Source organism: Sorex araneus, chromosome 10, assembly GCF_027595985.1.
Source record: "Sorex araneus isolate mSorAra2 chromosome 10, mSorAra2.pri, whole genome shotgun sequence".
NCBI lineage: Eukaryota > Metazoa > Chordata > Mammalia > Eulipotyphla > Soricidae > Sorex > Sorex araneus.
Genome location: NC_073311.1, coordinates 37435537 through 37461701, shown reverse-complemented (window position 1 = coordinate 37461701; position 26165 = coordinate 37435537). Strand labels below are relative to the sequence as shown.

Genomic DNA, 26165 nt, shown 5'->3' with positions numbered 1-26165 from the left:
TTTGGTCACCCTTTTCTTCTTCTCTTCTGGCTCACTCCCATCAACATCAAATGTCAGGGGTGCTGTCATTTCTCCTACCTTAAAACCAACAAAACCTCAAACCTTGTGCTCATGTCCCCAAGCACTTTTAGCTGCTCCCAATTTTCTGTGCCCTTATTTACAAAAAACCTTTTCCAAAGAGCTTACTACTCTCACACTCAAGCTCCTCGATTCCCGTTCCCTCTGAGTCCTCTGCAATTAGGTTCACCACCATCTGCTTCCACTGAAACTTGTTGGCTTCATTCCACAGCATCTCGGACCTATCAACACGAGACACAATATTGCCTTCTTCCTTGCACCTGACTTCCAGAACACCATGTCCCCTGATGTTTTCCCTTTCTCGCTCACTGCACCTAATCTTCTTTGCTGATTTATTCTCAAAACCCCAACCGAAAATATTTTTCAAATGTAATGCCTCTAGCTTCAGAAGACATGATGGGGCTTATCTTGCAGGAGACGTGCTATTCTGATTAGACTTTCTTCTCTAGAATGTAATGTTTTCATTCTGAGTACATACCTGCTGAGCCAAAGGTGTCTCCATGGTACTGTACTTGAGGAGGGGATTGCTGCGTCTGGTCTTCATGCAAACTATCTAAATCCTCATGGGTCCTTGTCTGTTCTCTCTGCTGTAGCATGTTCTTGCCATCCTGTTGGATCAGCGGTCCTTCCCTCCAGCTCGGTGACCTTCTGCGACCCCAGCAATGGTGACTGCCCTTGCAAGCCAGGGGTGGCAGGACCTCACTGCGACAGGTGCATGATGGGATACTGGGGCTTCGGATACTATGGCTGCAGGCCATGTGACTGCGCTGGAAACTGCGACCCCCTTACAGGAGACTGCATCAGCAGGTGACTACTTCATGCTCATTGCTCTCATCTCTGCATCTTTCAGATTCTTTAGAACATCCGGGGTAGATGTGGAAAATCTGATATGCCATATGCCATCAGTGGTCACCAATGTAAGGGCGCTACTCAAACCCAGGTCATTTCACAGGCAAAGCATTCACTCTGTCGCCGAGCCCCTGCACAACTTCTAAAAAATTTTGTCCCAAATCAAGAAATTTGTGTTGGCAAGATCTGGAATATGTTCTAGTTTGTTTTTCTAACTAAATTATTCTTCTTAAACGCTAGGACTTGGAAAGTGAAAGGATGGATCCATCATTCAAAGCCTAGAAAGAGAAAGGATGGGATCATGCAGGTTCTAAGAAATTCCTTACTAAATAATTCATCATTTTCTGTTCCATTAGCAGCACAGATATAGACTGGTATCAAGAAATCCCTGACTTCCAGTCCACGCACAATAAGAGTGAAACCACTTGGGATTGGGAGGATGAGCAAGGATTTTCTGCACTTCGACATTCAGGTGAGAAAGTCGATAAAGTCGATGATGGTGGTTCCCAGTCTAATCTTGAGTGGCAATGATTCAAGACAAGCTAGGAAGAGTTTGGGAATCTTCGCAGGGAAAAATAATGGCTCAGAATTGTAACAAAGGTATATCCCCAACTTGTATTTTACCAACATTTGGCTTTCTTTATTTTCTACTTAGCATTAGCTTGTTTCTTAAAACAAACCCAAATGTTGGATAATTTATTGGGTCTGCATTTGGTTCTACTGTGTTCAGCAAATTATTTCAACAATAAGTTAAAAAGAAAAGCATATTTTATTATTCAGCCTGACAAACACCAGAGATGTTATGTGACACCCAAATACATGCCTACCTGTGTCACCAAATCTTATGTGGTCCTAGTTATTTTATATTTTCATTTAAATTCTAAGGTGTTATACAAATATAAGATACCCTCAGTCTACCAATCTATGAGTTCATGATTCAATCTATATCCATCAACATTAGCAAATATATCATCATATGTTTCTAAATTTGTGTGTATAATAACTTAACATGGAAGAGCCTGGCAAGCTCCCCATGGTGTATTCGATATGCCAAATACAGTAACAATAACAGGTCTCATTCCCCTTGACCCTGAAAAGAGCTTCCAATCGTTGGAAAAAATGAATAAGGAGAGGCTGCTAAAATCTCAGGCCTGCGATGAATGGAGACATTACTGGCAGCCACTCAAGTAAATCAATGAACAATGGGATGACAGTGATACTGTGATACAGAAAAACTTACCTTTTAAAAAGTCTTTGGCCTGCATCTATATGATTTTTAGATATAGCCACCCCATTATATAAATGTACTAATTTTTATTCTCCCATCATTTGCTATCTAAAATAGTTGCAATTTCCAATTTCCTAGTGTTCTATTAGCGTTTTCTCAATTTTTTTCCGACGGAGGCCTTTGTTTTCTTCCTGTGGCCCCCCTTTCCCACGAGACCCACTCGTCTCATGCCATGTACTCCACCCTCCACTCACTCTCACACTTACACAATTTTCAACTATGGCCCCCTTGAGCTATCATAGGACCCACCGGAGATCACCTGGTGCCTGTTTGAAAAGCACAGTTCTGTTTCACATTACCTGAGTGTTCTCTTTTATGTCACTGTGTGTACTTAAGGCATCTCTTAAAATTGGGACAAACTTCAGTCCTCAGGCCAAATCTTCAGACCCAGACTTTAACATCCATAGCAACTGTTATATAATAGATAATCATAGAGATATCAGGTACAATTTAAATAGTTATATCAGCACCTTCCCATAAAACCCAATATATTTATTACATGACTCTTTATGAAAAATGTTTTTTAACGTCTATTCTAGGGTACAGCTGTAGGGCTGCAAGGGTACTTGTTGTTAATCTGCCACATATTTCCAAGTAGTTCTGGTTGTATAAATTTACTTTCCACCAGCACATGTTGACATCTGTTATTCTCCATTACCACGAATAATTTGTATTTATTTAACAAATGCTTCTATAGTATATATGAGCAGCCATGAACTCTTTTAAATTATAAATACAGACAAAGTTTAGCTCATGTAATGTTTTTTGTTGTTTTGTTTTATTTTTTTGCTTTTTGGGTCACACCTGGAGATACACAGGGGTTACTCCTGGCTCTGCACTCAGGAATTACTCCTGGAAGTGCTCAGGGGACCATATGGGATGCTGGGAATCGAACCCAGGTCAGCCCCATGCAAGACAAATGCCCTACCCGCTGTGCTATCGCTCCAACCCCTCATTTAATGTTTATTGTACTTTTAAGTTAATAGTATCAAACCTTTCAGTTTTGCCAATCTGAGATTATGAAATGGGATCTGACCATTTTATATTGCATTTTCATAATTACAAAAACTCTAGGTAATTTTTTGTATCATTTCTTCATCATCTAGGTTTCCTTTTCCTTTTATTTATTTATTATTTGTTTATTTATTTATTTTTATTAGTGAATGACCGTGGGGTACAGTTACAGACTTACAAACTTTCGTGCTTGTGTTTCAGTCATACAATGATCGAGTACCCATCCCTCTACTATATTGCCCATTGTCCACCACCAATGATCCCAGTATCCCTCCTACCACCTCTTCCCACTCTCATCCCACCTCTGTGGCAGGGCATTCCCTTTTGTTATCTCTTGCCTTTTGGGTGTTGTAGTTTGCACTAGGGGCATTGAGTGGCCATGTGTTTGATCTATAGTCTACATTCGGCTTGCATCTCCCAACCCGAGCTGCTACTCCAAATATCCTTTACTTGGTGTTCCCTTCTCTATCTGAGCTGCCTTTCCCCCCAGCATTTGAGACCAGCTTCCAAGCCATGGAGTAAACTTCCTGGTCCTTATCTCTACTATTCTTGGGTGTTAGTCTCCCATTCTGCTACTTTTTTTTTTTTTTTTTTTGCTTTTTGGGTCACACCCAGCGATGCTCAGGGGTTACTCCTGGCTTTGCACTCAGGAATTACTCCTGGCGGTGCTTGGGGGACCATATGGGATGCCGGGGATCGAACCCGGGTCAGCCGCGTGCAAGGCAAACGCCCTACCCGCTGTGCTATCGCTCCGGCCCCCCATTCTGCTACTTTATATTCCACAGATGAGTGCAATCTTTCTGTCTCTTCCTCTCTTTCTGACTCATTTCACTTAACATGATACTTTCCATGTTGATCCATTTATATGCAAATATCATGACTTCATCTTTTTTAACAGCTGCATAGTATTCCATTTTGTAGATGTACCAAAGATTCTTTAACCAGTCATCTGTTCTTGGGCACTCAGGTTTTTTCCAGATTTTGGCTATTGTAAACAGTGCAGCAATGAACATACAAGTGCAGATGTCATTTCTACTATCCTTTTTTTGTCTCTCCAAGCTATATTCCCAAAAGTGGTATAGCTGGGTCAAATGGGAGCTCCATTTCTAAGTTTTTGAGAAGCATCCATACTGTTTTCCAAAAGGGCAGAAGCAGTCGATATTCCCACCAGCAGTGAAGGAGAGTCCCTTTCTCGCCACATTTATGCCAGTACCAGTTGCTTTTGTTCTTTCAGATGTGAGCCAGTCTCTGTGGTGTGAGATGGTATCTCATTGTTGTTTTGATCTACATCTCCCTGATGATTAGTGATGAAGAGCATTTTTCATGTGCCTTTTGGCTATTCAGATATCTTCCTTGAGAAAGTTTCTGTTCATTCCATCCCCCCATTTTCTCATGGGGTTGGATGTCTTATTTTTGTAGAGTTCAACTAATACCTTGTATATCCTTGATATCAATCCCTTATCCGATGGGTATTAGGTAAATATCCTTTCCCATTCTGTTGATTATCTTTGTATTTTGGTCACTGTTTCTTTTGAGGTGCAGAAGCCTCTTAAGTTTAAGATAGTCCCATTTATTAATCTGTTTCCACTTGCTTGGCCAGTGGCGTGTCATCTTTGAAGATAGCTTTAGCTTCAATGCTGTGGACGGTCTTGCCAACCTTGTCTTCGATGTATTTTATGATGGTCTAATGTTGAGGTCTTTAATCCATTTTGATCTGATTTTCATACATGGTGTTAGGTAGAGATCTGAGCCCTTTTTTTTTGCATGTAGTTGTCCAGTTTTGCCAGCACCATTTGTTAAAGAGGCATTCCTTCCTCCACTTCATGTTTCTTTGCTCCCTTTTCAAAGACTAAGTGATCATATATTTGAGGGTATGTATAAGTATATTCATATGCTTCCTTTTTTTCCATAGGTTTCCTTTTTCTATGAATTTCCTATTTCTAATTATCTTACAAATTTGTACCTATTCTTTCGAAGTTCATCCATCCTACAAGTATATATTAAATATAGTTATTATATGCCTATACTGTAAACATGGTAATCAAACAATGACCAAAATCTCAGCCTCAGAGGGCCTTACATTCTTGCATAGGAAGATTCTTAATAAATAAAATAGTTTAAAAAAAATAGGGGCGAGAGCAATAGCACAGCGGGTAGGGCATTTGCCTTGCACGCGGCCGACCCGGGTTCGATTCCCAGCATCCCATATGGTCTCCTGAGCACCGCCAGGAGTAATTCCTGAGTGAAAAGCCAGGAGTAACCCCTGTGCATCGCCAGGTGTGACCCAAAAAGCAAATAAATAAATAAATAAATAAATAAATAAATTAGTAAAAAATATTTAGCATAATGATGTTTGGTATAATACAGAAATAAAGCAAAGTTAAAAGATAAGTACTCATGAAGAGCATACTTTGAACAGGGTTATTAAGGAAAGCTCCATGAAGGGCAACTTTGGGGAAAAAGGTCTGGAGGATATAAGGGGGAAAGAGGCTGTACTGATAATCAAGGAAGAAAAATTAAGCATAAATACAACTGCTGGAAAGTGGGAAAAGGGCTGACTTGCACAGGAAGCAGTAAGAAGGCCAGTGTGCCTGGACAGAGTAAGAAATCACAATTTCAGTCCGTTCCTACGGAGAACTGAGAGAGCTCTCAGGAATCAAGAGTCTAAATGTGAGAACACTGCTATTTCAATTTTGTATCATAGTTTTTCCATTTCCCCTAATCTTGCAGGCATTTCCTAATGACTTCATTTCCTTCAAAACAGGAAGGAAAGGTAATAGGAACATGCCACATTGCTCTTTTTGACATTTGAGGGAAAAAAAACAACAGCAAATTCATCGTTTGCTTTAACACCCCATAGTTTGTATTCTAGAATTTGAACTCTGAAAAACACCTTTCCCATTTTTCTTCTATTTTAAAATCTGACATAGTTGATGATCATATTTCTTCAGCTTTGTCTATGAAGTCAAGTTGGTAAGAATTTGGTTTTCAGGACCCTAGGACAGCTGTGCGTTGAGGCAGTCAGTCACCAGGTTTCTGGGACTCCGCAGCAAGACATGCTGGCATCCAAATGACCCCAGCTTCCACATCCACAGCAGCTGTTAGTCTTTCCAGTCCCCAGAGAGTCCCTGAAATTCTTCTGGATGAGCTCCAAGGTGAGGAGATGTTCAGTTTCCTGTGAAACAGCAATATTCCCACTGAGTAGAGACCAGTGTTGCTGGGTACCTTCTTGCAACCCAGACAGTGATGATGTTGCTCATTCTCAAATATTTGTGCCTCCCACCCTCTTGCAGGGGTCAGGGGGAGACATCCCCCCAGGATCAGGGGCCAGGCAAGCAAAGGAACATCACACAGAATAACAGAAGAAAAGGACCAAGTTTAATTCCAGACTTACACATAACAAGGAAATGGGACAAACTTGGAGTTCAGACTTGGACTGTGAAATGGGATGGAGTGTCAAGGAGAGAAGAGGGGACTCAAATAATAAGGAGTCAATGATTTTATTTACAAAACTTTTCTTCCAGATCAATATTTCTCAGACTTTTTTGGACCCTGTTCCCCTTCTGACCTATTTTTCTTCCTGTAGCCCCCGCCCCCACCATCTTATGGTTTGGTCCTCTAATTTCATATAGAAACCCCCCATTTACATGACTTCCACCTGTGGCTCCTTGGAATACACTAGGGACTCAATAGTGGGTGACATATGGGCCCTGACAGAGAGATACTGCTCTTAGATCAAGGCTGGGGAAGCTTTTCTCTACCAAGGACCATTTGGGTATTTATAACTTTATTCACAGACCATACAGCACAGACGGACAGGCCCAGGCAGCCAAATAAGTATCTGTTCCATCATGTACCAGGGCCAGATCACAAAAATTCATAGGCCTTATACAGCTCGTGGACCAGATGTTTGCCACCTCTACTCTAAATGTTTGCTCTGTTTTAAGTTTCACCATTTTTTTTTCTTTTTTCAAAACAAAGCTATTTCTGGAGTTGACCCTCTATCTACGCAGCCTTCATTCTTTAAGGTACTAACAACAGTTTCTTCTGAGAACTGCATGACCTCAGTAATCTCAGCGGCAAAACCCTGTTCTGGTCATCTTGAGGGAAAAAAACCCACCTGGATATTTTGAGGAAGGCTGATCCTACGCTATTAGTAGTTTCTATCAAAGCAATTCTACTGGGAGTGTAATATATCATTTGAGCAAGATATCCTTCATTTCTGATACTTTCTATGAGAGAGAGAATATCAGATGTAAGATTTTGCTCCTGAATAACAAAACTGGCTTGAACTTGTATCACAGAGCTATAAATAATGCCCTTAAAAAAATTTTTTTTTTAAATCTAAGTAAACAAGGTTATCTCAGATTTCTATTAAGAAAACATTTGGGTTGAAGCCTGATCAACCAAGATTCATTCAAAAGCAAATGTGAAGGTCTGAATCTTTATCGTATGAAAAGAGGTGCTGGAAGGCAGCCAAAGAAAGAGCTTCAAATGACAGACTTGTGTGTGTGTTATAGGCAAGAGCTAAAGAGAAGACATATATTGAAGAATACTTTGTACCATTTAAAATTCCTTTAGGTTTTAGAGCTTCGTGGTTACCAAACTCTCTCCCTGCTTTGGTGAAATTATCAGTGACAGTTAGCTGTCAACTTTGGTTACCGCAATTTCTGAATGACTAATCCGCCCAGCCATGCATTAGCTATAAGCAGTATTACTTAACAAATCACCACAGCTCATGTTAAGCACCTTAGATTTTTATTTCTCACTATTTAATGCCATTGTTATTTTCTACTTGCAAATCTGTTCTCTGATTCCTAGAACACCTTTATAGAGCTAATGTGACACTGCTTCCTGCATTGCCACCTAACTGGTCCCCCTGACCAATCTCACCAGAATCATACTCCCACTTCCTACTAAACGTTCTGTCGAGATCACTTATTCATTATATTCTCTCTTAGATCATTGGGGTTTTATCTCTGGCCAGATCCATTTGCCTTTCTTTGCTGCTATTTCTCTGGTAACGAAATACATTGGGGAAACCACGCTTTCCCCATTAATACAGTCTGGGAGCAAGTAATCAGATGTTCTATTCCTGAAATTTTCATTGGCCGTTATTACTTTTTTTTTAGACTTTTTTGCAGGGAGGAAGGTGTAGGTGGGGGCCAGGGATTAAATGTTGGTCACACCTGGCAATGCTCAGAAGTAATTCCTGTAATTCCTAACTCTGCACTCAGGAATTACTCCTGGCAGTGCTGGGGGACCAATAGGGATGCTGGGGATCGAATCCAGGTCGGCCTTATTTAAGGCAAACATCCCACCCACTGTTACTACCACTCTGGCCCTATTGTTTTTTTCTGAGTATTGGTTTGCACCTTCTCCTTTCTCTTAGTTACTCTACATCCTTTCAATTATCAAGTTAGATCATTGATTGCAGCCCCCAAACCTTAACTTTTTTGCCCTTAAAATGCTTTTTCCGCCCACATCCAAAAGAACAAAAGCAACTGCTGTTGGCATGGATGTGGGGAGAAAGGGACTCTCCTTCACTGCTGGTGGGAATACCGACTCTTCTGCCCTTTTGGAAAACAGTATGGACGATTCTCAAAAAATTAGAAATTGAGCTCCCATTTGACCCAGCAATACCACCCCTGGGAATATATCCTGGAAAGGCAAAAAGGTATAGTAGAAATGACATCTGTATTTCTGTGTTCATTGCAGCACTGTTTACAGTAGCCAAAATCTGGAAAAAACCTGAGTGCCCCAAAACAGATGACTGGTTAAAGAAACTTTGGTACATCTGCACAATGGAATACTATGCAGCTGTCAGAAAAGATGAAGTCATGAAATTTGTATATAAGTGGATCAACATGGAAAGTGTCCTGTTAAGTGAAATGAGTCAGAAAGAGAGGGACAGACATAGAAAGATTGCACTCATCTGTGGAATATAAATTAACATAGCGGGAGACTAACACCCAAGAGTTTTAGAGATAAGGATTAGGAGGTCTGCCCCACAGCTTGAAAACTGGCCTGACATCCTAGGGGAAAAGGCAGCTGAGATAGAGAAGGGAACACCAAGTAGAGGATGTCGGGAGGACCCATTCGGGTTGGAAGATGCGAGCTGAAAGTAGACTATAGAACATGATGGCCACTCAATACCTCTATTGCAAACTACAACACCCAAAAGGAGAGAGAACAAAGGGGAATTCCCTGCCACAGAGGCAGGGTGGGTGGTGGGGGATGGGGTGAGGATGGTGAGAGGATACTGGGATCATGGTGGAGGTGAATGGGCACTGGTGGAGGGATGGGTAAATGATCACTGTATGAGTAAAATGCAAACACAAAAGTTCATAAGTTTGTAACTGTACATCACAGTGATTCTCTAATAAAAAATTTTAAAAAATTAAAAAATGCCTTCTCCAAAATCCCTTATTTTATAAGCAACACTTGGATAAAAATTTAAAATTCAAAAAAAAATTTTTTAATTAAATAAAAATATCAAGTTCATTTTTATGCTTCTTCTTCCAGTCATATCCATTGACAAGATTTGTAGACCCTAACACTAACGTATTTTATTGTATTTATTCCATTCTAGGCCTACAGCTGCTTTATCAGACCCACATTCTATCTGATAAAGACAATAGAATTGAAAGGTCCTGGGTATCAAATTCTCTCAAATCCAGGCTTCTCTGCATGTTAGCTGTGTTGCCTTGGACAAGCCAAATAGCTTCTCTGTGCCTCCACTTTTTTATTTGCTAATAATGCCTATCTCATCAGGGTACTGGATGTATTAAATAAGATCATAAGGATAAAATTCCTAATATAGTTTGTGACTTATATTTGGCTCTCAAATTAATTGCTCTTGTTACCAATTTCACTGACTTCTAATTCAAATCCCTGCTGCCATTTTCTTTCCACTCCAATCTTTTCTGTCTAGTAAATGCAGATTAATTTCTACTTTTGGAGGTGCCACATCTGGCCATACATAAGATTTACATCTAGTCTCTCACTCAGAGATCACTCCTGGGGGGCTCAGGGGACCATCTGTAGTGCTTGCAACTGAACTCCAGTCAGCTTATGCAAGGCAAGCACCTGTTCACTGTACTAGCTCTTCAGCATCATCATTTCCACATATTTTTTAAAAATTCATGTACCTTGTTTAAGTTGGCAGCCTGAAAGTTCCCCATCAGCAAATCCATTTCAGGCTCTAAATGACTACCAGTCAAGGTCTTTCTTGATACCCTCCAGTAGCACTGTAGCACTGTCATCCCATTGTTCGTCAACTTGCTCGAACAGGCTCCAGTAACATCTCCATTGTGAGACTTGTTACTGTTTTGGGCATATAGAATACGCCATGGGTAGCTTGCCAGGCTCTGCAGTGCAGGCAGGATACTCTCGGTATCTTTTTTATTTTTCACTATGTTTCTATCATATTTCTGCTTGTTAGAGTATTAAATGGGTGAACAAACATGAAACGCTTAAAATAGTCTCTGTTGTAGAGTGTTCTTCAGTACATGTTAATGTCTGTTACTGCCCCTCAGTGCCTATGAAATGCAATATTTGTGGGCAGAATGGAAAAAGAGAAAAGAAATAAAATGATATTTAATGATGAATTAAGTGATAACAATTCTATCCATTTGGGCTCTAGGAATATAAAGGTGAATAAACATCATCCTCAAGGATTACCGTCTAAGGAAATAGAATATGAAAATGCTACATAAAGACAATGTGCAAAAGCATTTTGAAACTCTTCCTCAGAGCCTGGCAAATATCTCATACCTAATCATTGTAACACATAACTTAACTGTTCGGAGACTATGTTCCACCTTTTCTTCAAAGCCCATTTCAAAATCTTCTTCATTCACTCTTTTTCTATAATCTCAAACATGTAACCCTCCCAAGTATATTATACCTGTCTTAACATTTGTCACTGTTTATATGCTTGCTCTATTCATCTTACTGGATTGTAGTCTAAGAAGACAAAATGGTACTTTTTGCATTCTTTATACACCATGACCTATGCATTATATATATATATTATTTTAAATGGTACAGCATTACTTTCAAAGGACCACCTAATATAATATTACAATATTGTAATAATATTTGTCATAATAGTCACTTAGAGCATTAACACAACATTGTTTCTATCTTTCTGTGTTTCACTAAAGTCAGTGCTTTAGTGAACAGTAATTCAATCTAAAAATAACTACTTCTTTTGAATGACTTTTCATGGCTCCTTGGTATTTATGTATTATGCTATGTGACTCACTCAAGTCTTAAGGTGCTATATTATTATTATTTCCTGATTCCCCTCTCCCCCACCCCTGCTTCAATTCTGAAAATCTAAAACCACTTTCATTTGTTTTTCTATAGGTAAATGTGACTGTAAAGAACAGGTGTTAGGAAACTCGAAAGCATTCTGTGGAATGAAATACTCATATGGTGAGTTTCAAATCCTTGAATACTTCTGAGAATCTATTCAAAAACTAAGTACAAAGAGTTTTTTAGGAAATAAGTCAATAAATCAAATCCTGTGTCTTATAGAATAATACTAAACACAGTGAATGTTCTGGCCTTAGACTTTCTTAATAAAGACAGTGTTGAACATCCTGATGAGGGAAGAATGAGCAAAGGTTAGACCCTCCCACTGTAAGGAGAAGAGGCAGACAGTAAACAAGGGGAGTGAGGGAATGGCATACACTCTCTTTTTATGGATACTTATTATCTTGATAAGTTAAAGTGAAAGTTTCTAGACATCTAAATAATTTCTGTTCCTATTTATTATGTAATAATACTATAGAGAAATCTGTTTAAAGCATCATTTCACAGGAATGAAGAGTTTGGGCTTGGTCTCAGATCCACATAGACTTGATTTCTGGTTTACTGGTGGGTGACCTAATATCTATAGATCTACTCACCTTAAAAAATACGGATTATTGGAGCTGGAGTGATAGCACAGTGGGTAGGGTGTTTGCCTTGTACGCAGCCAACCTGGGTTCGAATCCCAGCATCCCATATGGTCCCCTGAGCACCGCCAGGGGTGATTCCTGAGTTCACAGCCAGGAGTAATCCCTGTCCTATTGCCAGGTGTGACCCAAAAAGCAAGATATATAGATATATATATATATACACGGATTTTTGAAAAACACATCACACATTGGCTTGTACATACTAGATTGGTGGAGGTGAGGTAAGTGGTAGGTGGTAAGAAAATGGCAGGGAGGGGGAGAGGTTATGTATTGAGAGGCAGTGAGACCAGATGTCCACCTGAGTCTCTTCCCTTTGTTCTCTGTATAATCTAGATGTTTCTACCATTCAGATACCAGGAAAATATATTACAAAGGAAAATGTCACTGCCTTAAATAAAGACAGTTCCTGTAATTAAATTCTAAGTGGTTTTATGTTTCCTGTTAAGCGTGCTGGACACCTACTCTTGCCAACATGTTCTTTGGGTGGAGGGGCTCTCTAGTAGTGCTCGGGCACCAAAGCTATACTGGCGGTGCTCAGGATACTGTGCAGTGCTGGGTTTGGGCCCTGGGTCCTGTGCGTGTCAGGTATGTGCTCCCGCCCTTTGAGCCCTTTGAGCTGTCTCCCACCCAACATAGTTTGGCTTTCATCTGAGTCTTTTATTGTTTCATAATTCACACAGTCAAATACACGTTAAAATTAAGAGAAGATTTTGTCACTGTTTCTGAAACTGTGTTGATAACATTGTATTTAATCTCATAAAAGATTAAAAAGTCAACATAAATGTCTCATATATCTTATCTAAAATTACATGTATATTCTCATCCTTTCATCTACCAATTCAGCTAGGTGGAAAAAAGTTTTTGAAAAATGTGCCCAATTTGAAAAAAAAATATTTATAGGGAATGGTGTTTACTATCAAAAACAAAAGACAGGACTGTTTAGTTCAAAATTAATCAGCTACGTGGAAATATCAAACTGTTTCTTTATGATCAGATATGGGGCTCTTTGACTGAGTTTATGGACACATTGACTTTTTTTTCTGGTTTTGTGGTACCAGGAAGTGAACTCAGATCTCATGAGTGCAAAGCACGTGCTTGGCCATTGAACCACATTTATGGTCCTCATGCACGCATCTTTTATATTTGCTACTAAAGAGAACTTGGGATGCTCATAACACTGTAACCATATACTTTGGTCTTATTTTTGGCTTGTTTGTTTATTTGGTTGGTTGGTTGTGGGTTTTTTTTGTTTTTTTTTTCTTTTTGGGTCACACCCATCGATGCACAGGGGTTACACCTGGCTCTGCACTCAGGAATTACTCCTGGCGGTGCTCGGGTGACCATATGGGATGCTGGAAATCAAACCCAGGTTGGCCGTGTGCAAGGCAAATGCCCTACCTGCTGTGCTATCACTCCAGCCCCTACTTTGGTCTTATTAAGTGCAGTATTTTTACAAGCATGGAAAAAAATTATTTTCACCTCCTCATTCTATGTATTTATGGAGAAAAATATAGATTCATTTGCTTATTCCTTTGGTAAATATTTATTGATCTATAGTAGTGAATAGACAAGGTCCCTACTCTTTAATTTTACACATAGTCTAATAGAAAAATATTAGCAAATGTTTATTGAGCATTAGCCTTGAGCAAAGTGCTATGCTATGTACACTTCAGGCATTCATCTTCTCCAAGTTTTTGTCCAAACTGGACATTTAAACACCCTGTGATACAAATTTGAGTTGCTATTTTAACTTTCCTAAAACTTGCCTCTTCATGCATAAGACTAAAAGAGCTCTTAAGAACACTTAGAAGTCTCAGATTTTATGATACTATAAAGATGGCTGCCTAATAGCTCCTTGGGAACCCCAAGCCAGTGTGGGGGTCTCTCCTTACTTAGAATCTTCCATCAAGACACAATGAGCCAGTAAAAAACATTCCTAATAATATAGGGCATTTCATCTGATATTCCTTAAATTAACTTTCTTCCTCAATTCAGGTTATTCAATTCTTAGTCCCAAGCATTCTATAGAGTAAATAACATGACAGAACCATGAGCAATAGAGAATAGTCAGCTTTCGGTTCATATTAAGGTAAAAATCATTTAAAAAAATCATGTTATTTAATCTCTTTGGGATATGCAAAATATATTCTTGCAAAAATATATTGTTTTGTAATAGTTATATGATGTAAGAGTATAGTAGAAATTCTAAGTATAAATTACATTACTGATATAATTATTTTAAAAGCTAGAAATTCTACATATTATGTATAATTGTTTGGGGCCAGAGATATAGTTCAGGGGCTAGAGTGCTTGTCTTGCACATGACTGACCCTGGTTCAATCCCTGGCATTACATACGTTTTGCAAACATAGCCAGGAGTGATCCCTGAGCACAGAACCAGCAATAACACCTGAGCACCTCCAGGTGTGGCCCTATCTGTGCATCTCTATTCTATTTAGATTTGATAACTAAATGTATTGAAGGTTTCTTTACATTACACAAATGACTAATATTCCCTTAATATAGAGATATGGGAAGGAGTAACTGTTGAAAATGTCTAAAAGGGAAAGTTACAATTAATATAAGATAATTTCAAAGCAGGTTGGCACATCCCCATTATCATCAATTCATTTTTCCATTATAATCTCAGATGCATATTTATTTAAGTTTTCTAAGCATCCAAAAATCCTATGAGGGGCTGGAGCGGTAGTACAGCGGGTAGGGCATTTGCCTTGCATGCAGCGACCCGGGTTCTATTCCCAGCATCCCATATGGTCTCCTGAGCACCGCCAGGAGTAATTCCTGAGTGCAAAGCCAGGAGTAACCCCTGTGCATTCGGGTGTGACCCAAAAAGCAAAAAAAAAAAAAATCCTATGAAATCCTATGCATTTTGACTTTTACAATTGTATTGCTGCAGTGCTGAAAGCAAAGATTTTAACGGCTCATGACAAAGGATCACATGCTGAGGTAAATGTAAATATTAAAAAAGTTTTAAAATCTACCAAGCTGAAAATTTTACGAGGAAAGCGAACATTGTATCCAGAATCCTGGACGACCAGAGGCTGCACTTGCCCAGTCCTCAACCCTGGTGAGTATCAGACTTGCCTGACTTGGTTACTACCTTGTCTCTACTGATTTGCTGCTTGTTGTATTGCTGGTGGCCTGAACCACAACCTAAAATCAATTCAGTATCTCTCCTTTTGACCATTTGACTTTTGGCGGGGGAATCCAAATGGAATTCTTTGAACTAACATCAAAAAATTATTTCTCTTCCACATGCTCTCTAAAAGTAATATATTTGTAATCCAGCAATATCATATTCTCTGTCCTAAAAGAGAAATCTCCCACAGCTCAGGTGCCAGTAGACTGGAAAGCACTTTCATGAATTTATCTGCCATGCGCACTTTATCTAAAAGCTAGGTTTCTATTACAGTGGCCTGGGTAGAACTTGTTCCCAGAGGAAGTTCAAATGCAAAAGTCCATCTGTGCAAATAATATTAAATTCATTTTTACTATTGTATGAGACGCATCTGTTTCTCCTGGATAAAAAACAATTCTCAAGTTCTCATCATCTTGTTTTTCATTAAATTGTCATTTGGGTTTCAAATTAGAAACAGCAGAAATAAACAAAAAAAAAAGCATAGAAATTTAGAGAAACTTGGAATGGAGGAAAATGTTCACCTTAAGATGTCCTTGCAGAGGTAGAGAGAAGCAAGGAGATTAAGGGATTCTAACCTGCCCACTTTACATTCTTCATTCCATGGTGTCTCCAGTACCTGCCATGAGTTCCCAAACCATAGTAACATCCTAGTAAAAGAGCACGTCCTAGTCAAAAAATAATGTTTAAAACCCTTTCATCCAGCCCTATTTCTGTGCCTTTACAACAGTGCAGAATTGGGTACATAATTCCTATTCTGCTTTAGTTCCTTATGACTCAAAGTCCAGGAAACCACAGTTATGTTGTTAAGAACTCTTTTTGTTGTTGTTGTTGTTGTTGTTTTTGCTTTTCGGGTCACACCCAGTGATGCACAGGGGTTACTCCTGGCTCTACACTCAGGAATTACTCCTAGCATTGCTGGGGGACCACATGGGATGCTGGGAATTGAACCCGGGTCGGCCGAGTGCAAGGCAAACACCCTACCCTCTGTGCTATCACTCTAGCCCCCAGGAAGTCATTTGTGGTCTTTAATTGATAATTTAGGGAAACGTAGAACTAAGAGATAGCACAATGCTTTCCCAGGTTCAATCCCTGTCACCTCATATGGTTCCAGAGTGATCATAAGCCCTGAGCACCTTCTGGTAGATCCAAAAAATGAAAAAAGAAGTTAATATGAAAAACATAAACATATCAGTGATTGAAGCTATCAATAAACCACCTCCCCAACCTAAAAAAAATTTAAATAGTGAGGGGGCTGGAGAGATAGCACAGCGGGTGGGGCATTTGCCTTGCACACAGCCAACCCAGGTTCAATTCCCAGCATCCCATATGGTCCGCTGAGCACTGCCAGGGGTAATTCCTGAGTGCAGAACCAGCAGTGGCCCCTGTGCATTACCAGGTGTGACCCAAAAAAAAGCAAAAAAAAAAAATCTAAATAGTGACCTAAAATTTTTGACTTTTTTATTGCTAATTTCTCAAACTTTTTTAATATATTGCTTCAATGTTTTCTTTAAATTAATCTGTCTCAAGAGCTTGAGAAATACTGCAGGTATTAAAGTGCTTGTCTTGTGTACAGCTGAGCCCAAGCACTGCCTAATGTGACCCAAAGTCTCTCCCCTTCCAAAACAACAAACAAAAAATTTACTAAACTAAATTAATTGACTTAATACATCATAAGGGAAAATACATTTTACATAATAGACATATTTCTAAGGAAATAATCAGAATTTTGGATTATGAATACAGAAAACAAAGAGTTATTGATTTAAATTTTATTTCCCAGTGATCTGTGCATTGTGACTTTTCCTATAGGAAAGGCACGCTACTGTCTTTGCAAAAAAAAAAAAAAAAGAATAAACCAGAAATCCGCCCAATTTTTCAGTAAGACATTAGAAACAAAAACTTTGACGGTCTGAGCCACCCTCCAGGAAGTGAACTATACTTCCTAATCAGGCCTCTGCCAGAGTCAGAGAATCAACTGAGTTCATCACAATTGAAAACATAAGCGCAATTATTCAAAGAATTCTTGAAAACATGTTTACTCTCTTTGAAGAAAAGACTGGAACCTGCCAAAGCAAAACCAGACACTCTTTTATTTCACTTTGCTATTCCATTTTACAAGTTCAATAGCTAAGACCAAAGTGAGCTGATAAGAAAATCCTGAAACCTTGCACGGCAATTTGCTTCCTTTGCGACTTTTCAAAAGATGCAGTTTAATCAGCATCTCTGAAAATTCATTCCTCTTTACTTCAGGCATGCTCTTTCATCAATGATATATTTAAAATAGGAGATCTAATGTGAAAGTTTGATATTTGATTTTTCTATGGACACAGTAATTTGGTGCCTCGAAAAGTGTCACAAAGTCATGGTCACAAGCATAGAGATAGGGAAATAAAGTGTAAAAGCAAGAAAGCGACTGTGATGCACCACATGACATTGTTTTCCAAATGAAGTTTTGGCAAGGTGTTCCTCCAAACATTATGGGTTTGTTTATGCAGCATTATTTTTGTTTATTTAATTCATACTTATACTTTAAATTACCATGGCCAGAGAGTAGGTTAGGCACTTACCTTGCACATGGCCATCCTGAGTTTGAAACCAGCACTTAATACAGTTCCCTGAACTCTACCAGGAGCGATCCCTGAACACAAAACCAGAAACAAGCCCTGAGAATTGCTGGGTGTGGCCCCAAAACAAAAACAAAAAAATTACAAAGTCCTATAATATTTATCCTATTTGTCATTTTAGTAAATTCATTTAAAAAACTAAATATAATACTAATAGTTCCTAAAAATTATTTTTTAATGAGGACTTTTTCACTTTTTAAATGAATCAAATAATACCAAAACCATTATATTTTAACTTGTTCGCTAATTAAGTTCTGGTTTGTTTTGTCTTTTTTGTACAAAAGCTAAGTTTACCTTTTAAAGAATGTGTATGACCTAATCCACCTTACCCTTGTGCCTTTCAGAGTTTAGATCCTCTTTATGCACTGACATTACTTATACTTATTTTTTATTCTTTTTTAGAAAAATACTATCATTGCTATCTTTAAGTTTTAGTTTGATTTTATTGTTTTGTTTTTGTTTTCTGGGTGACATGTGGCAGTGCCTTGAGAATACCTCAAAGGGTATTCCTCGCAAAGACCCTGCTATACCAGATTGAACCCTGACCTCTTGCATTCAAAGCATGTGCACAGCTATCTCTCTGGCCCTAGGATTGTCTCGTCAATAATACTATTAACATTGACAATACTTTTTGGGACTAGAAGTATAGTAAAAGGCTTAAAGCCACAACTTTGCATGTGGCTGACCCTGGTTCAGTTCCTGTAGTGACCTGGGTAATACCCAGCATCACAGGGCCTGAGCAGCATAGCAGCCTCTGGCCCTCTCATTGAGTCCCAGGTCTGGGTGACCGACAACAGCCTCCTAAGCACTTATCAGCTCCTAAGCACTGCTTGAGATCCCCATCCCCAAAAATACATTTTTGTTTTTATAGATATAATGTCATAGATGTTATAGAAACAATTTTAAAAGATTTTAGTAGAATAGATATATTATATGTATGTTATGGAAATTGACGGTAGTATGTTTTATTTTCATATTACTTCTCCCCTAATACCCTCACCCACAGTCATCTTTGTTAGCATCTTGGTAGCAATCCTTCTAGATCTTTCTCTGTGGATGTGCATACTACATTTTTTTAAAGTCATGCTCTGTTCCACAACAATTGTATATGCTCTATTTTGCAACATATTTAGTTAATGATCTTCTGTCTAATTTGGTTTTCTTTTCTTTTTTTTTTTGAATCACCATGAGATACAGAGTTACGAAGTTTATCATGGTTGGTTTCCATCATAGAGTGTTCCAGCCCATCCCTCACCAGTACATTTCCTACCACCAATGTCCCCAGTTTCCCTCCTCTCCTGCCAACCTCCTTTAGTGTCTGTCTCTAAGCCAGGCACCCTCTCTTTCTCTCTCTCTCTCTCTCTCTCTCTCTCACTCTCTCTCTCTCATCTCTTTCTCCTCGCATCTATACCAGCATTGGTTGGTTTTGTTCTTTTCGGTGTGTGTCAGTCTCTGTGGTGTGAGATGATATCTCATTGTTGTTTTGACTTGCATCTCTCTGATGATTAGCAATGTAAAGCAATTTTTCTTATGTCTTTTGGCCAGTTTTATTTCTTCTTTGAGAAAGTAATTTGTTGGGCTGGAGCAATAGCACAGGGGGGAGTTTGCCTTGCACACGGCTGACATGGGTTCTATTCGCAGCATCCTATATGGTCCCCAAGCACCACCAGGAGTAATTCCTTAGTGCAGAGCTAGGAGTAACCCCTGTGCATATCCAGGTGTGACTCAAAGAGAAAAAAGAGAAAGAGAGAAAGTAATTTGTTTTCTTGTAATCTGATATACTGATCCTATTTCAATTTCCCAACTAATCCAAATGTCCTTTAGATCTGGTCTCTCCTGGCCAGTTTTCACGCAAGAGCCAAATATTGTGCCACACCCAACAATGCTCAGGGCTTCCTGCTGGCTCTGCACTCAGGAATCACTTCTGGCATGCTCAAGGGAACACATGGGATGCCAAAGATCAAACCAAGGTCGTCTTGTCAAGGCAATTACCTACCCACTGTATTATCTCTCCGGGCCCTATACTTTGATTTTTAAGTCCCTCAAGTTTTAGTTCTAGTTTATTGTTCTAATTTTATTTTGATTATAGTTTTATTGTTGTTGAAGAAATTATTACTGATGAAGAAACCCAGTTAGGTATCCTATGTAGAGGTACTATATTCTGCTTTGATGCTTGTCTAGCTGGTTCTTCGTGGTATCATTAGCTTGTCCCTCTACCTCCTGTATTTCCTGTAATTGCCAAAGACACAGTTTAAAGACACACTGTGATAACAAATATTTTGGCTAGAAATCCTGACATATTAACTGAGTACTTCATGTTGAATCACAGCAGAAGACACCTCCAATGCTGATGAACTTGACACATGTGTTAAATGCATGAGTTTGACATCTCAATCAGGCAGCTTTGCTTTCTTTTTTTGAGTGTGGAAAATAAGGAATGCGGGATTCCTTAGTCTCTATACTCCAACCCAGTTTCTCATTATCCATCCATTTAATGATTTTATCACAATTGATAATCCCTTCCTGAATTAGTAATTTCATTAAAGTTTGAGAAATGATATTTTTCTAATTTAATCTGATTCACTTCCTTTACTAGCTGACATTCTTCTCTAAGGGAACTTTCCTGCCAAGCTGAGCTATTTGATGACCACGAAATATAGTTTCTATTGTAAAGACAGGATAAATACTGAATTCTTTCCCCTTAATTTCCCATTGTCTAAGAAGCTGTTTTACCAGCCGCATCAAAAGATGACATACTTTTCCCTGACTTTCTTTGTTTTTGAGTATCACTTCAGAATTACACATTTTTTTTGATATGTTCCAAAACACACCATTTTGTGGCACTCAAATTATCACAACTCTGGCAAGTTACAACCCCTTCTTGCTCTCTCCTGTGTCCTTTGAAAACAATTCACCATAAATTTTGATGGTTGCAGGGGCCACACTGGGTGGTACTAAAGGCTTATTCCAGGCTCTGTGCATAGGGATCACTCCTGGTGGTGCTGGGGACCATATGCGGTTCCAGAGATCGAACTTGGGTCTACCATGTTCAAGGCAAGCATTTCACCTGCTGTACTATCTCTCTGGCCTGAATTCCCATTATTTTTTACAAGTTTCCATGCATTTTAGCACAAGATGTCCTGTATTTGCATCTTCAAGTCCTAAACTTGACATAGGCCATTCTCTGGAAGATTTGTTTGATTTCACTGTGATTTTAGTGAAGCCTGTCCCTGGAGAACACATGTTAGTTATAAGTTTTCATTCACCAGAAGGCCATATTTTTTCTGAAACATTTTTAGTGAATGAACAAGAATATATATAAAGTTGGGGGCAGTGAGGAACTTCCAAACAGTGTACATGGGGCCCTGGGCCATCCCGTGTGGCCATCCCCTCTGGTGCTCAGCCATCCGGCAGGGGTTCATGCTAGGATGCAATTCTGCTGGGTCCCTGGGGTACCAGGGACTACAGTAAGGCCCTAGCATTGCTCAGGGCCGCCAGGGTTATACTCAGCAGTGCTTGCAACTGTGTAGTACTGGGAGCCAAATGAGAATCCTGCTTCCCATCCTTGTGCTATCTCCCCAGTCCTATTTAAAAAATAAATGGCGAGGGGCACATCCAGCTGTGTTCAGGGCTTACTTCTGGTTCTATGCTCAGGAATCACTCCAGGGACCATATGCAGTGCTGGGGATCAAACCCAGTGGGCTGCTTGTTAGTGAAGTGTCCTGCTGGCTATAGTATCTTCTCTAGTTCCACCAATTTTATTTTTAACTGTAAATTTAAGTGGATGTTTTGGTTTTGATTTGGGGTCACCCCAGTTTGTGCTCAAGGAAGACTCCATTCTGTTTCTCCCAGCAGTGCTCAGGGAGCCATGTGGTGCTGGAGGGTAAACCCAGGCCTCCTGCACACAGATCATGGCATTAGCACTTTGAACCATTCCCCAACCTATAATTATTTTTTAATTATTTCAAATAGCTTAGATAATTATTTTAAATATGTAAAAAGAAACTCACTTTTTAGTGCATTTGTTACTGCAATATTTTTTTTACTGAAGTCTGAAAATACTTTTTTTTTTTCATTCCTGCACCACCAAGTTCATACCTGCTTAAAAGTCCTCATAATATGGCAGACACCACGCTGCTTTCCCCCGGCAGGGGAAAGCAAACCGAGAAAGATCTTTCTCCTCCTCGGCTGGCATGGGGCTCTGGCTTAGTTCATAGTCTAGAGACATTGGTGGAAGCAGTTGCTGGTACCAAACGTAGTCTAGCTGGCCTCCAGATCGTGGTCATCAGCAGCCGAGCGGCAGCACAGACAAACTTGTGGCCACCTGGGTCGCATCTCGGCAGAGCGCGCACCCTGAAAATACTTTTTATTTATAAAGCCTGCACCAGCTCTGGTCAAGTCTCATCATTTTTTTTTTGTGTATGACAAACATATATTCTAAAACCACATCAACTTTATATAAGAAATATTTGAAAATATTTTGTATAATGACCCTCTTCCAATGCATTCCCACATTGTTTATGTTTCACTTTTATAAAATCCTGGTGAGTAGACATCACAATGAGTCTCTAAGAAATACTGACTTATGGGAGTTTATTAAGTGTTCATAGACTTCTCACTTTTTTCCTAGAAAAAAGTAGTAGAAAAAACTACTATTTTATGGTAGAGTAAAAGTTCTACAATCAGACAAATTTGACATTAAATCAGAATGTTGTGACATACTGAGAGACCTTGAATGAATTTCTTCATCTTGTAGAACCTCAATTTCTCATTTGTAAAAGAAGAAAAATAATACTGAATCATAGTGTTTTTTTTATTAGGTGAATTGACTATGTGAAATATTTTACCCATAATAAGACATTTTAAATGGCAGCTGCTATTGCCTAAATGACTCTTGATTTCTACTATAAATGTCTAAAATCCTGACCTGGGTATTTACAATAAAACTGCCAAAGTCACATCTTCTCTTTCTACTAAATAGCTGTGATATTAAATAGCATCTAACCTTGCTCTCTTTTAGGTATGGAGTACCTTGTAGCAGGACACGAAGATGTGAAAAGAGGCAGACTGATTGTAAATATGAAAAGTTTTGTTCATCACTGGGAACCATCTCTTGGAAGAAAAGTCATGGATATTTTAAGAAGAGAGTGCAAGTAGCAACAAAAGGTATATAGTACAGAATGGCACTTCTGTGTGTGTGAAACACAAATTTAATGGAAAGGAAACCTCAAAAACAAAACTGGAATAATTATTGTTTAAGTGCCAAAATATATAGAAGTGATATTCCTATGCATGAGCCTGTTTCTTTAGGGCACATGTTTAAAATCAACATGTTACATAAAGAAGAATGAAAAATCCTATACTGATACCTGCTTTCTATGTAACTGATTCTGAAATTTGTACCTGTTAAAAGTATTTTAATAGCAGTGTGATATTTAGCAGTACTGCGTTAAGGGCAATAACAGGCACTCCACCCATCCTCAGATATGTTACTTGCATCTGTATTCCTAACTGATGAGATTTTTGAGAACTTCCTAATCCCATTCTCAGAAAAAAAGCAGTTCTTTTTGTGCTTGAGGTGTGTAAACTTTGTTGTGTGTGGGGGGGGGTACTCAGTGGAACCTGTCCGCATGTATATAGTATTTCATTGTATAAAGCACTTTACTACCTGCCACTTGTGTTGCAAAAGGTTGGAGACAGCAGTTGCAGAGAGAAAATCGTGGGTAAGAAAAGCCTACTGAAACAGAGGCACTGCCACTGTGGACAGACGTGGTCATCGAAAGGAAGGTGTGCTGTTTACCGTGCAAAGCTGTGCCAAGAACACAGCCTTAAAGGAGAATGCATTTGTGTGAAGTTTCGTTCAGGCAAGAAGTTAAACTCCACAGATAGCAGCCGTGATGAAATGTCTTAAAACACTCAAAAAAAAGAGAGAAGAGACTTTAAGATATGAGAAAGAAATCATAAGCGTAGAAATATGCTTGGATAAAGAAGAGAGTAACTATAAATTAAAAAATAAAATCATTTATTTGCAATGCACTTGTAAACACTTCAAAAATGATTGTAGACACAGAATTTGTTTTATTTTTGTTTAGTATTTAAATCTGAATCTTGAAGCAATTACTTCCTTGTCTTTATTAACAATGTATTTCCTAGACACATTTGTTTGGACACAGTGTATGTGATGGCTCACCAGATTTCAGGTTTTCATTATTCAACTTCTGTACCCAGGCACAAATAGTGCATAGTTTCTTCTGTACTTGAATATACAACACATGAACTACAGTGCCATAGATTAACTTCACATACAGAACATATTTTTCCTGAGGTCCTGTGGACTTGCAATATATATATACATATATGTATATGTATATATATCTTTGTTAATTTTTTATATTTCATATATGAAATAAAGGAATATGATCTCCTGATTCTTGTCTCATTCCTGACAAACTTTCAACAGGCTAAGAATGAGCTGCTGCTGCTGCTTCCTCTTCCTCTTCTTCTTCTTCTTCTTCTTCTTCTTCTTCTTCTTCTTCTTCTTCTTCTTCTTCTTCTTCTTCTTCTTCCTCCTCCTCCTCTTCCTCCTTCTCCTCTTCCCCCTCCCTCCTCCTCCTCCTCCTCCAGAGTGGGAGTGATAGGACGGTAAGTAGGGTGTTTGCCTTGCACACGGCCAACCCAGGTTTGATTTCCAGCATCCTATATGGTCTCCTAAGCATTTCCAGGGGTGATTCCTGAGTACAGTGCCAGGAGTAACCCCTGAGCATTGCCAGATGTGACCAAAAAAAAAACAGAAAGAAGGAAAGAAAGAGGGAAGGAAAAGGAAGGAAGGAAGGAAGGAAGGAAGGAAGGAAGGAAGGAAGGAAGGAAGGAAGGAAGGAAGGAAGGAAGGAAGGAAGGAAGGAAGGAAGGAAGGAAGGAAGGAAGGAAGGAAGGAAGGGAAGGCAGGCCAGATGCATGTAAAGGACAACTATCTTCCAACTATCCTTTGCTAACAGCTAATACTTAACATTTTATTGTCAAGCATTTTGAATGATTTACTGAACATAATCATTTTTTCCATAGAATTTGAATTAGACATACTTTTATGAAATCTGTCATTATCTCCTATATCTTATCTCTCAACTTCTTACCTTTTTCCGCTTTATTCTATGTCTATGGTAGTGCCATTTATGAGAAAATTTGACAACATAGTGGTTAACCACAGGATGATATTACATGTGGTACTTAGAATAACTAGATGAGAGAATACAAGGTCTTAAAGGGGGGAATGCCCTGATCAACCTTTGCTCCAGACTTTAGGGAGGAGAAGGAAAAAAAACAGTGGATGGGAAGGAGAGAAGAGACAGATGAGAAACAATGGGGTCAGGTCAGGGGAGTGAGGTATGAAGGTGCAACTAGGAATGATAGAGCCAAATATACAAACCGCAGAGTCAACAACTGAAATCAAGAGACCCAAACTTTAACAACCAAACTTAAAAAGGTGCCTGTGAAGAGGATAGGCTGGAGGTTGGGGGCTGGTGGAGAGGATTTGGGAGGGAACCTGGGAATGTCTGCGAGAGGAAATTGAGACTAGTGGTGGGATCAGTGCTACAATATTGTATGTCTAAAACTCAACTATGAATAACTTTGTAAATCATAGTACTTTAATTTTTTTAATAAGGAGAAAAAACATTGGCAAGTATGTCATGCCAAGAACAATTTTTAAAAAAATATATCAGATACAGTATTTCTTAAGTTTCACAATTCATTTCTTCATCTTAAATAAAATGACCATTACCCATTAAAAAGAACAATTAAAATGTCTGTGTCTGTATGTTTGTTTGGGTGCTACAACCGTCAGTGCTCGGAGCCTACTCCTGGTTCTGTGCTCAAGGATCACTCTATGTTGAGCTTAGTGGACCATAAGGGGTGCTGGGGAATCAAACCCATGCCAGCTTCCGTGTACAAAACAAGTGCCCTACATGCTATACTATCTCCCCACCTCCCCAAATGTTTATTAAAAAAAAAAATAGATGTCTATTGTCTACTATTAAGTAAGAAAGGTACACACTGATACAAATAGTGATAGGCCCACTTCAGATCGCACAAATTGTACATACAGTATTTTATAAAGTTTGAGAACTAGTCCAGTTTGCCCCTGTGAATGAAATGAGGGAGATTTTTCTCCTTTTATTTTGCATCTG

At 39.0% G+C, this 26165-nt stretch overlaps 1 protein-coding gene across 3 annotated transcripts in view; it reads left to right on the top strand.

Moving 5' to 3' along the window:
• Positions 1-24410, top strand: part of NTN4 (netrin 4) — a 130383-nt gene extending 105973 nt beyond the window's left edge. Inside the window, exons 6-11 of one of the 3 annotated variants that reach the window (XM_055118525.1) lie at positions 672-885; positions 1284-1399; positions 11603-11671; positions 15116-15286; positions 23003-23148; positions 23672-24410. In XM_055118525.1, coding sequence (XP_054974500.1) covers positions 672-885; positions 1284-1399; positions 11603-11671; positions 15116-15286; positions 23003-23139 — 707 coding nt within the window. In that variant the 3' untranslated portion in view covers positions 23140-23148; positions 23672-24410. Of the gene's footprint in view, positions 1-671; positions 886-1283; positions 1400-11602; positions 11672-15115; positions 15287-23002 lie in introns of all 3 variants that reach the window. The other 2 variants (XM_055118526.1, XM_004602752.2) reach the window with 2 other exon arrangements.
• Positions 24411-26165: the final 1755 nt, after the last annotated feature.